The sequence below is a fragment of the Lithobates pipiens genome, unplaced genomic scaffold, assembly GCF_037356315.1.
Source record: "Lithobates pipiens isolate NorthernLeopardFrog02 unplaced genomic scaffold, aLitPip1_a1.2 Scaffold_18, whole genome shotgun sequence".
Classification (NCBI taxonomy): Eukaryota; Metazoa; Chordata; class Amphibia; order Anura; family Ranidae; genus Lithobates; species Lithobates pipiens.
The window spans coordinates 30,803,517-30,818,108 of NW_027507758.1; the positions used below are offsets into that span (position 1 = coordinate 30,803,517).

At 42.9% G+C, this 14,592-nt stretch overlaps 1 protein-coding gene across 8 annotated transcripts in view; it reads left to right on the plus strand.

The window, feature by feature from the left end:
* The window catches only part of CCDC88A (coiled-coil and HOOK domain protein 88A), a 325,195-nt gene that overhangs the window by 241,509 nt on the left and 69,094 nt on the right, over positions 1 to 14,592 (plus strand). For all 8 annotated transcript variants that reach the window (XM_077485516.1, XM_077485518.1, XM_077485521.1 and 5 more), the window contains exons 22-25: positions 6,919 to 7,105; positions 9,408 to 9,553; positions 11,584 to 11,676; positions 14,288 to 14,502. In XM_077485516.1, the coding sequence (XP_077341642.1) occupies positions 6,919 to 7,105; positions 9,408 to 9,553; positions 11,584 to 11,676; positions 14,288 to 14,502 (641 nt within the window). The remainder of the gene's footprint in view (positions 1 to 6,918; positions 7,106 to 9,407; positions 9,554 to 11,583; positions 11,677 to 14,287; positions 14,503 to 14,592) is intronic.

Consider the following 14,592-nt stretch of genomic DNA (forward strand, 5'->3'; position numbering starts at 1 on the left):
ACCATCCCTGTGCTGTGATGACTTCCTGGGGTTTTTAACTTTTAGGTTCGTTAACTTTTCGTTAATTACGAATTTTCATTATGAATTTGGATCCGAAATTCGTAAACAAAATTTCGTAATTCGTTTGGAATTCGTATGCATAAAAATAAGTATTTCGGATTCGTACGAATTTTCGTTTCGTACAAAACTAATCGCACATTTCTACTATTCACCCTGGAGTCAGCCAGTGACATCACCGGTACATACGCGCCGAAGGTCCGGCATACCTTGCTGGACCTTCAGATCTTTGTGCCAGGACCGAGGGCTCCCGCACAGCCATGATGCCGTCACAGCTCCAGCAGCCAATCACACAGCCGGAGCATGCCAACTTGGAATAATAACTGAAGGAAGATGTCAGCCCTCTGAGCGTTGACAGTGTGTCGAAGGTGAGTATTTCATAATGTGCTTGCATGTAATGCATACAAGCACATTATGCAATTGCCTTACAGGGTTTTTTTTTTTTTTTTAACCAGCAGTGATTTACTACACTTTAAAGTGATATCAAAGACTTCTTTGTTTAAAAAAATACCTTTAGTTTTGCTTTAATGGTTATAAATTGTCAGGGAAAATGTCAGAACCCGCTCACCCGCACCATTTCCCTCACATACCTTAAGAGAGCTATCAATGCAGACACCATCACATGGGATATATTGAAAGATTTCACATCTGAACGCCGACATCTACCCCCCCACATAATTGAAATTCGGTTTCCAGCTGACCCCTCACAAGGGACAGGATTCCACTTGTTGCCAGGGCAACGCTGTCCACAGGAGTGAGCATGTGACATCATTTTATACAGTCTCCTTCAGCGGAACATCACACGTTCATATTGAGTCCATCCGATGTGTAATAACACCTGAAAAAATCATTAGGAGATCCTTGACTTCAATTTAAAGGAGTGACCTGTGATCGGATAGCTGTCAAATACTATTATTATACTGCATCTAAGAAACAGCTGTGACTGAGAATGCTGTAAATATTAATACATGATTAAAATTAAAATTAAATAGAAAATCTTCTGCACATTTGTATTCTGTTATTTATTCAAACATATTTTTGTAAAAGACCATGTCAAAAAGGACCACTGTCCTCGACAAGGAAAATAAAGCATATACTTTTTTTTACTTGCTGACTTCCAGAAGCCCTGCCGGTATTTTCAAAGATACTTCCAGAATCCCTGCCAAGACTTCCAATGGCGCTTGCAGAATCCCTGCCAGGACTTCCAATGGCGCTTGCTTGCAGAATCCCTGCCAAGACTTTCAATGGCGCTTGCAGAATCCCTGCCAGGACTTCCAATGGCGCTTGCAGACCTAGCCAAGACAGGGGCTTTTGGAGGGGACTGAATGCTAGCCTCTTACCCACCGATCATGGGCCCTGGCATTTGGGGGAATGGTGCTCTCTGTGAGCTGTATGCCTGGGGACCCTGGAGGGGGTGCTACTTTCAATTCAGGTCCATGTCCCCCCAAGATGCACAGACTCTGGGAACCCTGTAATTTGCCATATTATAAATAGTGACTGATTCATAATGTTGGGGCTCATAGAAGATGCTGATGTCATAAACTCCAGCCACCTGTCTGTTGTCTTCTGTAATGTGTTTATTGTAAATCAGGCTAGTGTGAGCTCTAAGCCCTTGTACACACGGTCGGACATTCCGATGGAAAATGTCAGATCGGACCGTGTTGTCGGATAATCCGACCATGTGTGGGCTCCATCGGACTGTTTCCGTCGGAATATCCGACAGACCAAGTTTTCCAGCTTGGCTATTAAATTTTCCGACAACATGATCCGATTCTCGGCTAGACTTGTATTCAATGCAGCGATAATAATATATCTCTCTGATGGTCAGACTGGAGGAAGCAGTATTACTTCCAGTGGCGCTTGCAGAATCCCTGTCGGGACTTCCATTGGCGCTTGCAGAATCTCTGCGGGGACTTCCAATGGCGCTTGCAGAATCCCTGCCGGGACTTCCAATGGCGCTTGCAGAATCCCTGCCGGGACTTCCAATGGCGCTTGCAGAATCCGTGCCGGGACGTCCAATGGCGCTTGCAGAATCCCTGCCAGGGTTTCCAGTTTGCGCTTGCAGAATCCCTGCCGGGACTTCCAGTTTGCGCTTGCAGAATCCCTGCCGGGACTTCCAGTTTGCGCTTGCAGAATCCCTTCCGGGACTTCCAGTTTGCGCTTGCAGAATCCCTTCCGGGACTTCCAGTTTGCGCTTGCAGAATCCCTGCCGGGACTTCCAGTTTGCGCTTGCAGAATCCCTGCCGGGACTTCCAGTTTGCGCTTGCAGAACCCCTGCCGGGACTTCGATAACTCCAGAAAACCATTCTGGCCATGTCTTCTGACTCAAAGGGTATTTAGGCATCTGCCCCTGGAATTAACTGGTGCTGTCTTCTTGCCAGCTACCACAGAGATGCTAGAAAAGAGCTTTAAAGTGATTGTAAACCTTTGAGACTTTGAAAAAAAAAATTGTTATACTTACCTGCTCTGTGCAATAGTTTCGCACAGAGCAGCCCAGATCCTCCTTCTGGGGTCCTCCGCCGGCGCCCTTTGCTCCTCCTCTTCATCGGGTGCCACCACGGAAAGTGGCTCTTCATGGGGGCTTTTGATTGACGGCAGCAGGCGCCACTGGCTCCCACTGCTATCAATCTGTCCAATAAGGAGCGAAACAGCGGCACATCGCTGGATCAGAGGGGCTCAGGTAAGAAAAAGGGGCACAGAAGGTTTTTTCACCTTAATGCATAGAATGCATTAAGGTGCCAAATCCTTAAGGCTTTACAACCGCTTTAATACTTACCTGTTGCCTTGTCCATTGCTAATCCTGATTACGTTGACCATTCTGCTGTTCTCCTTGCCCATTGACGACCTCTGTCTTGACCTGACCACTCTCTTACTGCCACCCGTCACAACTTCTGCCTTGACCCAATTCTCTTACTAATCTTCTAGTTTACGGTCTGCACACTGTGGTTCTCCTTACCCCTTGGTGAGGCCATCCTGAGGTCTGTTGCCTAATACCAACCAAAAGAGCTCCAGGTCCGCTAGGGCTCCTGGCCTATTTCCACCGTCAGGAGCTCTAATGATAGGAATGGGCTTGGGTTTGGTCTGAAAGTGCCATATTAGGCCAGTCATGTCACAAGCATATGTGCTTCATTTTGTACATGAAGCTGCGAGGCAGGGAATCCCTGGCACACTTCTCATTGACCAGTATGGACAGCAGCCTATCAGTTTTAACTGAACCGGAGTTTGGACTGGACTCAAGCTCATCCCTACTGAAAACCAGCTAGTGCTTTAGGTGAGTCCAGGTTAACTGCCAAGGGGGACTGTTACCCCAACACTAAGTGTTATTCTCTCTCAGTACCACACTCCATATGTGACTCTCATGGCTCTTTAACCTATGACCCCAAAAAAAAAAAAACAGATGCTTTCAAAGTCTACTAATCCCACCTATATAAACCAGTACATGACGCACAGGCTCCCAATACTGAAACCCACCCAAATGCATAAATCCCTTCTTATCCTATTGAGGGCTACCTAAAATCTCTAAATCGGATGCACTAGGACCTGATGGCCTTCCATACGTCCACTTTGTAGCTCATCTGGTCACTCTTTTTACAACTTTCTCTTGGGCAATTAATTTCCTTTGACCATGCTACATTGCTACATCATAGTGATCCCCAAACTGGGCAAAGATCGCTCGCACTGTGCCATTTACCACCTTATAGCTTTACTATATAATTTTGTAGTATTTGGCTAAGAGCTGTGCAACTATAAGCCCTGTTTATTTTATTTTTTCAATTTCAAAACTGAAATCCACATGAAATAAACCCAAGGCAGTACTCCTTTAACCAGCATCTGGTTAGCCGACCGCCCTATGGCAGTTTTAATGCTACAGGATGCTTGTTAGCGCTGCACAGAACCATGTATATATAGGTAGTCCGACACTTCGGGGGTAGGGGGCATGAATGCCTGCTGCTGTGGGCTTGCTTCCTCTGTGATTACACACAGTGGGAGCTGATCAGTGAGTACCATGAACTCAATGTTCATCGGCACCCGCTGATCATCAGCCACAGAGACAGAACTGCAATCTGTAAACAAGGCACATTGCCGTTCTGACAAGAGGGAAGGCATGGATCCTGTGTTCCTGCAAAACAGGGACTAGAATCCATGTCTTCTCCTAGTAAAAGCACCTCCCCCACAGTTTAGAAAAACACTGGTCAGGCACTGGTCCCCCACAGTTAACCCTTTGATGGCTCCTGATGTTTAACCACTTGCCTACTGGGCACTTAAACACCCCTCCTGCCCAGACCAATTTTCCGCTTTCGGTGCTCTCACACTTTGAATGACAATTACTCAGTCATGCAACACTGTATCCAAATGAATTTTTTGTCCTTTTTTTCCCACAAAAAATCATTTTTCTTTCTGTGATAAAATTATGCAAATTATGAATTTTTCTTCATAAATTTTGGGCACAATTTATACTGCTACATATCTTTGGTAAAAATAACCCAAATTAGTAGATATTATTTGGTCTTTGTCAAAGTTAGAGAGTGTACAACCTGTGGTGCGAATCATACAAAATTTATCGCATCTGATGTACTGGTGGCATATCTCATTTCTTGTGACCCAAACAAGCCAGGAAAGTACAAATACCCCCCAAATGACTCTTTTTTGAAAGTAGACATTCCAAGGTATTTAGTAAGAGGCATGGTGAGGTTTTTGATGTTGTCATTTTTTTCCCACAATTCTTTGAAAAATTAAGATTTTTTATTTTGTTTAATTTTTTTCCACAAAATTGTCATTGTAATAGGTTATTTCTCTCACATAACATGTGTATACCACAAATGACACCCCAAAATAAATTTTGCTACTCCTCCTGAGTATTACGATACCACATGTGTGGGACTTTTTCACAGCCTGGCCACTAAGAGAGGCCCAACATGCAGGGAGCGCCATCACGTGTTCTAGGAGCATAAATTAGACATCTAAATTGTTGACTACCTATTACACTTTTGAAGGCCCTGGAGCACCAGGACAATGACACTGATGACAGATGGCACTGATACGTGGCACTGATGTGGCACTGATGACAGATGCCACTAATATGGGGAACTGATGACACGTGACACTGATGACACATGGCACTAATACATGGCACTGATGACACGTGGCACTAATACGTGGCACTGATGACACGTGGCACTAATACGTGGCACCGATGAAGCGTGGCACTAATACGTGGCACCGATAACACATGGCACTGATAACAGATGGCACGTGACACTGACAGGTGGCACTGTTGACAGATGGCACTAATACGTGACACTGATGACACGTGACACTTATGTGGCACTGATGACACGTGGCACTGGGGACAGGTGGCACTTATACGTGGCACTGGGGACAGGTGGCACTGGGGGCAGATGGCACTTTATTTTACTTTATTTTTTTACTTACGGCCGCTGCAGCCGCTCATCTCTCCCTCCTCACACGCTGTCTGTGTGATGAGGGAGAGCGGCGCTGAGAGATGATCTCACATGTTTACATATGAGATCATCTCTCATTGGACACGACGATCGCGCTGTAAACGGCCGCTGTGATTGGCCGTTTACAGCGATCTGTGACTGGCTGTGTCCGAGGGACACGGCCAGCACAGAACTTCCCCGATGCACTCTCTCAGGAGCGCGCAGAGGGGAAGTAAATAGGAGGACGTCCAGGGATGCCCTCCCGGCAGGAAATGCCCGCGCTGTAGCCATCTTTCGGCTATAGCGCGGGTGGGAAGTGGTTAACCCCCTTCCCAGTGTGTCATTGGTATAGTGACAGTGCGTATTTTTAGCACCAATCACTTTGTTGTGTCTGAATGTCCACTGCAATATCAGCTTTATTACTAGTAAAGAAAAAAAAAAAAATATATCCCTGAGTTTGTAGACGCTATAACGTTTGCGTAAACCAATCCTTATACGCTTATTGAGATTTTTTTTCTTCCAAAAATATGTAGCCGAATACATTTTGGCCTAAATTGATGAATACATTTTGATTTTTTTAATTTTTAAAATTCTTTTTATTGGATATGTTTTATTATTTTATTATTATTATTTGAGGTACTTGTATCGCGCAGTCAATTTACGCAGCGCTTTTACATATACATTGTACATTCACATCGGTCCCTACCCTCCAGGAGCTTACAATCTAAGGTCCCTAACTCACATTCATATACTAGTGCCAATTTAGACAGAAGCCAATTAACCTACCAGCATTTCTTTGGAATTTTTATTTTTTTTATTTTTTTTTAATCAAAATTGTTGGTGGTTTTTGATTTTTTTTTTTTGCGCTATAAACAAAAAATCTGTGGTGATGCAACCAAAAGAGACCTCCATTTGTGAGAAAAAAGGACATATATTTTATTTGCATACAGTGTCTCACGACCGCGCAATTGTCAGTAAAAGTAACGTAGTGCCGTATCGCAAAAAATGGCCTGGTCATGAAAGGGGATAAATCTTCTGAAGGTCAAGTGTTCAAAGTGTCATTGGCTTTCTAGAGCATCAGGGGGTTGAGATTTGACATGTTCTAATGCCAGAGTTAATGAAAAGCACTACATTTGAACAAATCTCTCACGCTAGTTATGTCTTTGTTTGGAAACCCTGTTTGCCGGGATCCCTTACTACTCTCGAGTATCCACTAAGGCTGGAATTATCCTTGAAGACAATATTCAGTGTGATTATTATAATTGTCCATGTATGTAAGTTTTTAGCTGGTGACAAACTATTTGGTTGTTGGTACTGAATTGCACATAATAAAAATATATTATTGGATATAAAAGAACTGGAGAACTTTTTATTTCTGCATCCACCATTCCTGCATTTCTTTTCTTTCTTCCCTGTTCAGACTTAACCACACATATAGACAACTGTTACGGGAGAATGAAAGCATGCAAAGTGACCATAAAAACCTAAAAAGTTCGCTGAACAATGGAAAATTGGAGCAGACCCGACTAGAAGCAGAGTTCTCCCGACTAAAGGAGGAATATCAGAAGTTGGATATCGAATCCACAAAACTAAATAACCAGTGTGAGGTGAGCTTTGAGTATCTTTTGATTTCAATAAAGGGACGGACAACTTGGTTGACATTTTACCTGCGTAGTTCTCAACAGCTCCCATAGAAAGTCCTGATTGATGAGTATACAGATTGACTAACCAACATTAGGAATTTATTTTTGGTTGGCTGATGTCTCGTTTTTTTAACAACCATGGCACTACCTGCCTGGATTTGCATGTTCTCCCTGTGCCAATGTGGGTTTTCTCCGGGTACTCCGGTTTCCTCCCACACTCCAAAGACATGCTGGTAGGTTAACTGGCTCCTGTCAAAATTGGCCCTAGTGTTATGGCGGCCATACACGGTTGGAATTTCGAAAAAAAAAAGTTCTTTCGAAAATCGTATCTAAGAATTTTCATATGAATTTCGCACCATTAGTGGGCTGCAGCAACAGCAGATTTTCGTGCGGAAATCAAATTTGAGGAATCGGACATGTTGAAAATTTTTTATAAAACAAACGATTTTCTAATCAATGATGGGAGAATCGTGTGAGAAATGTAATGAGAAAATATATTTTACAGAGGGAAAAGAAGATTCCCAGCCAAGAAAATTCTTTTCTGTAGCAACATGAGGTGAAATTGAAGGCTTGGTCGGCCGAATTTCAAAAAGCAATGGTGGTATCATTGGATCACAAAAACGAATTTTCTGATTTTGAAAGGAAAATTCGTTCAAAATTCAACCATGTAGGGCCTGCAAATGCAGAATGAAAAAAAATTGTTTTCTTTTCAGATCGATTTGTTAAGTTACTAGTTTCATTTTGTTGCATTCATAACAATTAGTTAAATTTTTGACCAGATTAAAAAAAATTCAATGGATTCAAAGTATTTGAATAGAAAATATCAAATCAACCCAAATGCATTGTGAAGAATAGTTTGGTTCTGTTTGAAATTCAACTTTTGGAAGACAGCTATATTCTATTCTAAACTATTCTGGGTTTTTCTATTCCATCCTATTCTATTCTTCATTTTCTATTCTGTTTTACGCTGTTATTTTCTATTCTATTCTGTTTTATTTTATTCTTTGGAAAATTCGGATTTCAGAGGATGGCTATATTCTTATTATTTTATTGTATTCTAGTTTAATTTAAAACTTCAGAAGATTGCTACATTCTTTTTATTTTTTTTTTAGTCTATTCTTTTTTTATTCCATTCTTTTATATTTTTTCTTTTATTTTCTATTATATTCTGTTTTAGTCTATTCTTTTTGAAATTAGAATTTCGGAAGACCGCTATATTCTAGCACTAATACACATAGTCTTTGAAGGAAATCAGCAATAGTGTCAGAAACCATGAAATCAGGTTGAAATAGAAGTACAGTTAAATAACGCTTTAATAATGAAAGTAAAAAGAACAAACATAGTCAAAACATAGCCAAAGTTCAGTAACTGGAACAGATAGTCAGCCAAGCTAGAAGTTAGGGATCAATGTAGTGTAACAGCAAGCAGGATCGGGAGCCAGAAGGGATGTCTGCAAAGCAAGTCTTGAGCAGGATCGCAGGAGATAGTTTCTTGTGATGTGACCAAGGCGAAGGCAGAGCTCCTCTGGACTGGATGGCTTAAGGAGACAGGACTGACGAGCAGGATATCATCAACAGGTGAGTAACTTTGGAGAGATAGGAGCTGGCAATTAGCTGACAGCTGAGCGGCCAGTTCAGAGAAGTAAGGGCTGAGCCCAGCCCTGACAAATAGTCAGCAATTTGATGTGATTTTTTTTATATAAAAAAGAAGTGGCGCCAAACAATTAAAATAATAGTGAATAGAGCTGCCCCTTTTACAAGTGAATAAATCACCTAACAAACCATTTAAAAATATAAAAAGTTGTCGTTAACTCAAATATAAATATAACTTGATAACTTAATGCATAATCAATAGCCACACAAATAAAAATCATAACAGAAAAGTCTTCAAAAGAAAACCAAGCACCAAAGAAAAAGTCTGTGTATTGACAGGTACTCTTAATTAGCCGTGCTTCACCTTCACTCAAATGGGAGAAATAAAGACTCACCTGATGGCTAAATCATGGGAGACTTCATATGTTCCCATTCTTTGGAAGGTAGAATATATCCCTTGATGTATCTTTGTACTCATAGGACAATACAGCTCAGTTAAAGCAAAATATATAAAAATATAGCGAGAGAGATTGTCCTATGAGCACAAGGATACATCAAGGGATATGTTCTACCTTCCAAAGGATGTGCACACACTTATTTTACTTATAGTGTCCATGTTACTGAATTTGTGCACTGTTTTTTGTATATTGTAATATTCTTTCATTTCCCCCTAGCTTTTAGGGCAAGTTAAAGGGAACTTGGAGGAAGAGAATAGACATTTGACGGATCAGATACAGACATTAATGTTGTTGAACAAAACATTGCTGGACCAGAATATGGAAAGCAAAGATCTTTTCCAGATTGAACAAAGACAGTACATGTAAGCAAGTGTACTCCCCGTTGAGATCCCTTATTTCTTTTTGACATGTGCAAAGGAGTTTCTTAGTGACAGTGTAGAAACCTTAAAATATGATAAAAATATAAGGGAGGATATACCTATAGACCAGGGATCTCCAAACTTTCAGACTTTAGAGGGGCTGCACTGTGGCCATTGGGATTAGAAATTGTCCTGGCAGTGGGAGCAAACAATTCCTCCCCCTAAATCATGTAAACATGTAGTAAGGGAGGAATAGCGCCCTTATCATTGGTGTCAATGGGAGGAATAGTACCTCATCATTGGTATCAGTGGGAGGAATAGTGTCCCATCATTGGTGTCAGTGGGAGTAGTAGTGCCTCATCATTGGTGTCAGTGGGAGGAATAGTGTCCCATCATTGCTGTCAGTGGGAGGAATAGTGCCCCATCATTGGTATTGGTGGGAGGAATAGTGCTGTATCAGTGGGATAAATAGTGTCCCATCATTGGTGTCAGTGGGAGGAATAGTATCCCATCTGTGTCAGTGGGAGGAATGGTATCCCATCTGTGTCAGTGGGAGACATAGTATCCCATTGTTGATGTCAGTGGGAGGAATAGTGCCCTATCATTGGTGTCAGTGGGAGGAATAGTGCTCCATCATTGGTGTCACTGGGGAGGAATAGTGCCCTATCATTGGTTTCAGTGGGAGGAATAGTGCCCCGTCATTGGTATTGGAAGAAATAGTGTCTCATCTGTGTCAGTGGGAGGAATAGTGCCCCATCATTGGTGTTAGTGGGAGAAATTGTATCCCATCATTGGTGTCAGTGGGAGAAATAGTATCCCATCATTGGTGTCAGTGGGAGGAATAGTATCCCATCATTGGTGTCAGTGGGAGGAATAGTGCCCCATCATTGGTGTCAGTGGGAGGAATAGTGCCCCGTCATTGGTATTGGAAGAAATAGTGTCTCATCTGTGTCAGTGGGAGACATAGTATCCCATTGTTGATGTCAGTGGGAGGAATAGTGCCCTATCATTGGTGTCAGTGGGAGGAATAGTGCCCCATCATTGGTGGCAGTGGGAGGAATAGTGCTCCATCATTGGTGTCAGTGGGAGGAATAGTGCTCCATCATTGGTGTCAGTGGGAGGAATAGTGCCCCATCATTGGTGTCAGTGGGAGGAATAGTGCCCCATCATTCGTGTCAGTGGGAGGAATAGTGCCCCATCATTGGCATTGGAAGAAATAGTGTCTCATCTGTGTCAGTGGGAGGAATAGTGCCCCATCATTGGTGTTAGTGGGAGAAATTGTATCCCATCATTGGTGTCAGTGGGAGAAATAGTATCCCATCATTGGTGTCAGTGGGAGGAATAGTATCCCATCATTGGTATTGGAAGAAATAGTGTCTCATCTGTGTCAGTGGGAGACATAGTATCCCATTGTTGATGTCAGTGGGAGGAATAGTGCCCCATCATTGGTGTCAGTGGGGGGAATAGTGCTCCATCATTGGTGTCAGTGGGAGGAATAGTGCCCCATCATTGGTGTCAGTGGGAGGAATAGTGCCCCATCATTGGTGTCAGTGGGAGGAATAGTGCTCCATCATTGGTGTTAGTGGGAGAAATAGTGCCCCATCATTGGTGTTAGTGGGAGAAATTGTATCCCATCATTGCTGTCAGTATCAGTCGGAGGGAAAATGCCCCAAGGGCCAGATAAAGGCAAGCTAAGGGCTGCACCTGGCCCCCAGTTTGGAGACCACTGCTATAGACTGTAGAAAAACAAGTTGTCGCATTTCTGGAGCCAATTCACAAATTGAATGAGTGTGTGCAGGAGAAAAGCCTTCCTTTATACACAATGTAATCATGATCAGCTAATTTTCAGGTAGTATCAAATGCCCTGGGCACCCAATGCTGAATGTATACTAAATGCTTTACATGTTTTTCTGATGTATGTCAGGCTATTCCCGCTGATCACCAAAACATCCATCAATATGTAGCTTTCAGAGGGCAAAAATTCTTATTTTTGTGGTGGTATTTACTAAGCTACCCACGCTTCTGTTTTATAGGGACAGGTTAAATGAGCTCCGGAGACAAAAAGAAAAACTGGAAGAAAAGATCATGGATCAGTACAAGTTCTATGAACCATCACCTCCAAGAAGGTAAACTGCAGAACACTGGTTGTAAATATATAAATAAATATATATATATATATATATATATATATATATATATATATATATATATATACAGTATGAATACACTGGTTTGGTTACTAGTATACTCATATATAGTAAAATACCATTTAAAATTGCTACCTGCTCTGAAAAAAGAAAAACACTGCTGTGGGATCCAGGGTGTTTCTAGCAGAAGACACGTGATCAGATGCATAGACAACGATTAGGTATCGAAGTCAGAGGCTTAGGGAACTTCCTTTTAAGCAAAGTTGCCCAGTCAGGTGTTTTGCCTGAAAAACAGGCAAGCCGTGTCCTCCCTTGGCTGAAGTCATTTGCTTCACATTTGGTTATGTACTTGGGAGGGAAGGAATTGCACTTTTCTTTTAAACATGTAAGTATACTAAGGTGGAACAGTTGGTAAATGCAGGTGGGGGGGGGGGGGGGGGGGTTGTTATCTTTGGAGCCGCCTCTCCCAACCAGGGTTCCTCCAGAGGTTGCTAGGAGCAATGTCTGCCTTTCAGATATGTCCCTTCTACTAATGATTGTTTTAGCTATCTGTAAGACCCCTTTCACACTGGGGCGTTTTTCAGACGTTTTTCAAGCGCTTTAGCGTTAAAAAAAAGCGCCTGTAAAGCGCTTGAAAGAAGCCTCATCTGCAGTCCCAATGTGAAATGTCAGCGCCCGAAAAACGCTCGTAAAGCGCCGCTTAAACTAGCAGCGCTTTACCAGCGTTTTTCGAGCGTTAATGGGGCGCTTTTAACCCCTGCTAGTGGCCAAATAAAGGGTTAAAAGTGCCCACAAAACGCTGCTGCCAGTAGCGTTTTTCAGGCGTTTTTCGGGCGTTTTACAAGCACTTCCCATTGATTTCAATGGGAAGGGGCATGTTAGGAGCGTTGTATTCACCGCTCCAAAAGCGCTGCAAAGAAGCTTCTTGCAGGACTTTTTTTTACGCTCTGCCAGCGCAGTGCCTCAGTGTGAAAGCACTCTGGCTTTTACATTGGGATTGCAGTTGCAGCTTCTTTCAGGCGCTTTTTTTAACGCTAAAGAGCATGAAAAACGCCTGAAAAACGCCCCAGTGTGAAAGGGGTCTAAGAAGGAGATTCCCACTGACCACAAATATTAGGAACATTCTTTCCACTGGCCATCACATTAATGTACTGTGAGCTGTAGCTATAGTAATTATTAGCAAGGGTTCTTTGAAAGTTACTTCAAGTGTTCCTCCAATTTAAAAAGGTTGAGAGAAGCAGATTTAGAGAATACGGTCAAGCAGTGGTCTCCAAACTGCGGTCCGGGGGCCAGATGAGGCCCTTTGCTTGCCTTTATGTGGCCCTTGGGGGAACTTTTCCATCCACTGACACCAACAATGGGCATAATTCCTTCCACTGACACTATAAAAAGAGCACAACTCTTCCCACTGACACCAACAATGGGGCATAATTCCTTCTACTGACACCATAAAAAGGACACGATTCTTCCCACTGACACCAACAATGGGGCACAATTCCTCCCACTGACACTAAGGTTAGAGCATAATTCCTTCCATTGACACTAATGATGGAGCACAGTTCCTTCCATTAAAACCAGCAATGGGACATAATTCCTTCCATAATTACCAAAGATGGGCCATTATTCCTCCCACTGAACCAAAGATAGGGCTTAGTTGACTCCATTTTCTACTTCCACTAGCCCTGGTTTGGTCCCTCTAAAGTCTGAAAGACATCGAACCGGCCCTTTGTTTAGAAAGTTTGGAGACCCTTGCTGTAAAGCCTAGTAGACATTGGCTGGTTCAATAAAAAAAAAGTCAGACATTCGATCCATGTGTATGGTAACCGGTCCGACCCTCTGTTGAAGGCTTGTGATCAAAAAAGGTCTGCTGACCGGCTCCCGATCAGCGATCTCAACCAATGGCGAATGAAGTCCCCACCCCCCGTCAGAACACAATAGAACAGTAGGGGAGATCACCCCATTAACGTTGGATTTTTAGTGCAGCGGCTCTGACCTTCACTGTCAGTTTTGTGGTATGTACGAGGCTTAAAGGATATCTAAAGGTTCGTTTAAAAAAAACAAAAAAAAACCTGTCATACTTACCTCCTCTGTGCAGTTGGTTGTGCACAGAGTGGCCCTGATCCTCCTCTTCTGAGGTCCCTCAGCAGCGCTCCTGGCTCCTCCATCTCAAGTCCCCCCGTTGCCGATCCACTCTCCCTCGGGGCAAATGGGGGGGGCTGGCTCTTGTGTCCTGCTGCTGTGCATATTGACACTGACAGCAGGACTCAGCCTTGCCCCGTCTCCCACGTCATTGGATTTGATTGAATCTAGCCAATGTAGGACCCAAGACACCGGCTGGATCTGGTGTGCTCGTCCCCGTCGCTGGAAAGACCAGGTTCAGGTAAGTAAATGGGGGGCTCTGGGGAGGTGCTGCATTACAGAATGTTTTTCACCTTCATGCATGGAATGCATGAAGGGGAAAAACCTTGAGAGTTTACAACCCCTTTATGTCTGCTGTAAGGAATGTGCCCAATGGCTATATTAGGACAAACACTTTGTAAAGATCATTACTATGTTACATATGTAAATAGTCCAATTCTGTACCTTCAAGGAGAGGAAACTGGATAACTTTAAAGATGAGAAAGCTGATCAAGTCCAAGAAAGATGTCAACCGTGACCGCCTGAGATCTCTTACACTTCCACCTTCCCGATCGGAGTCCAGCGAGGGGTTTCTGCAGTTGCCTCCCCAGGACAGCCAAGACAGCTCATCCATAGGTTCCAATTCACTTGAGGACGGCCATCCACTTGGGGCCAAGAAAAGCAGCAGTGAGTATATTTAACGACTTTTATTTTCTTGCCTTTTTATTGTACAATGATTAGTATTGTACTATAGTTCATAGAAACGTTCAATTTTTT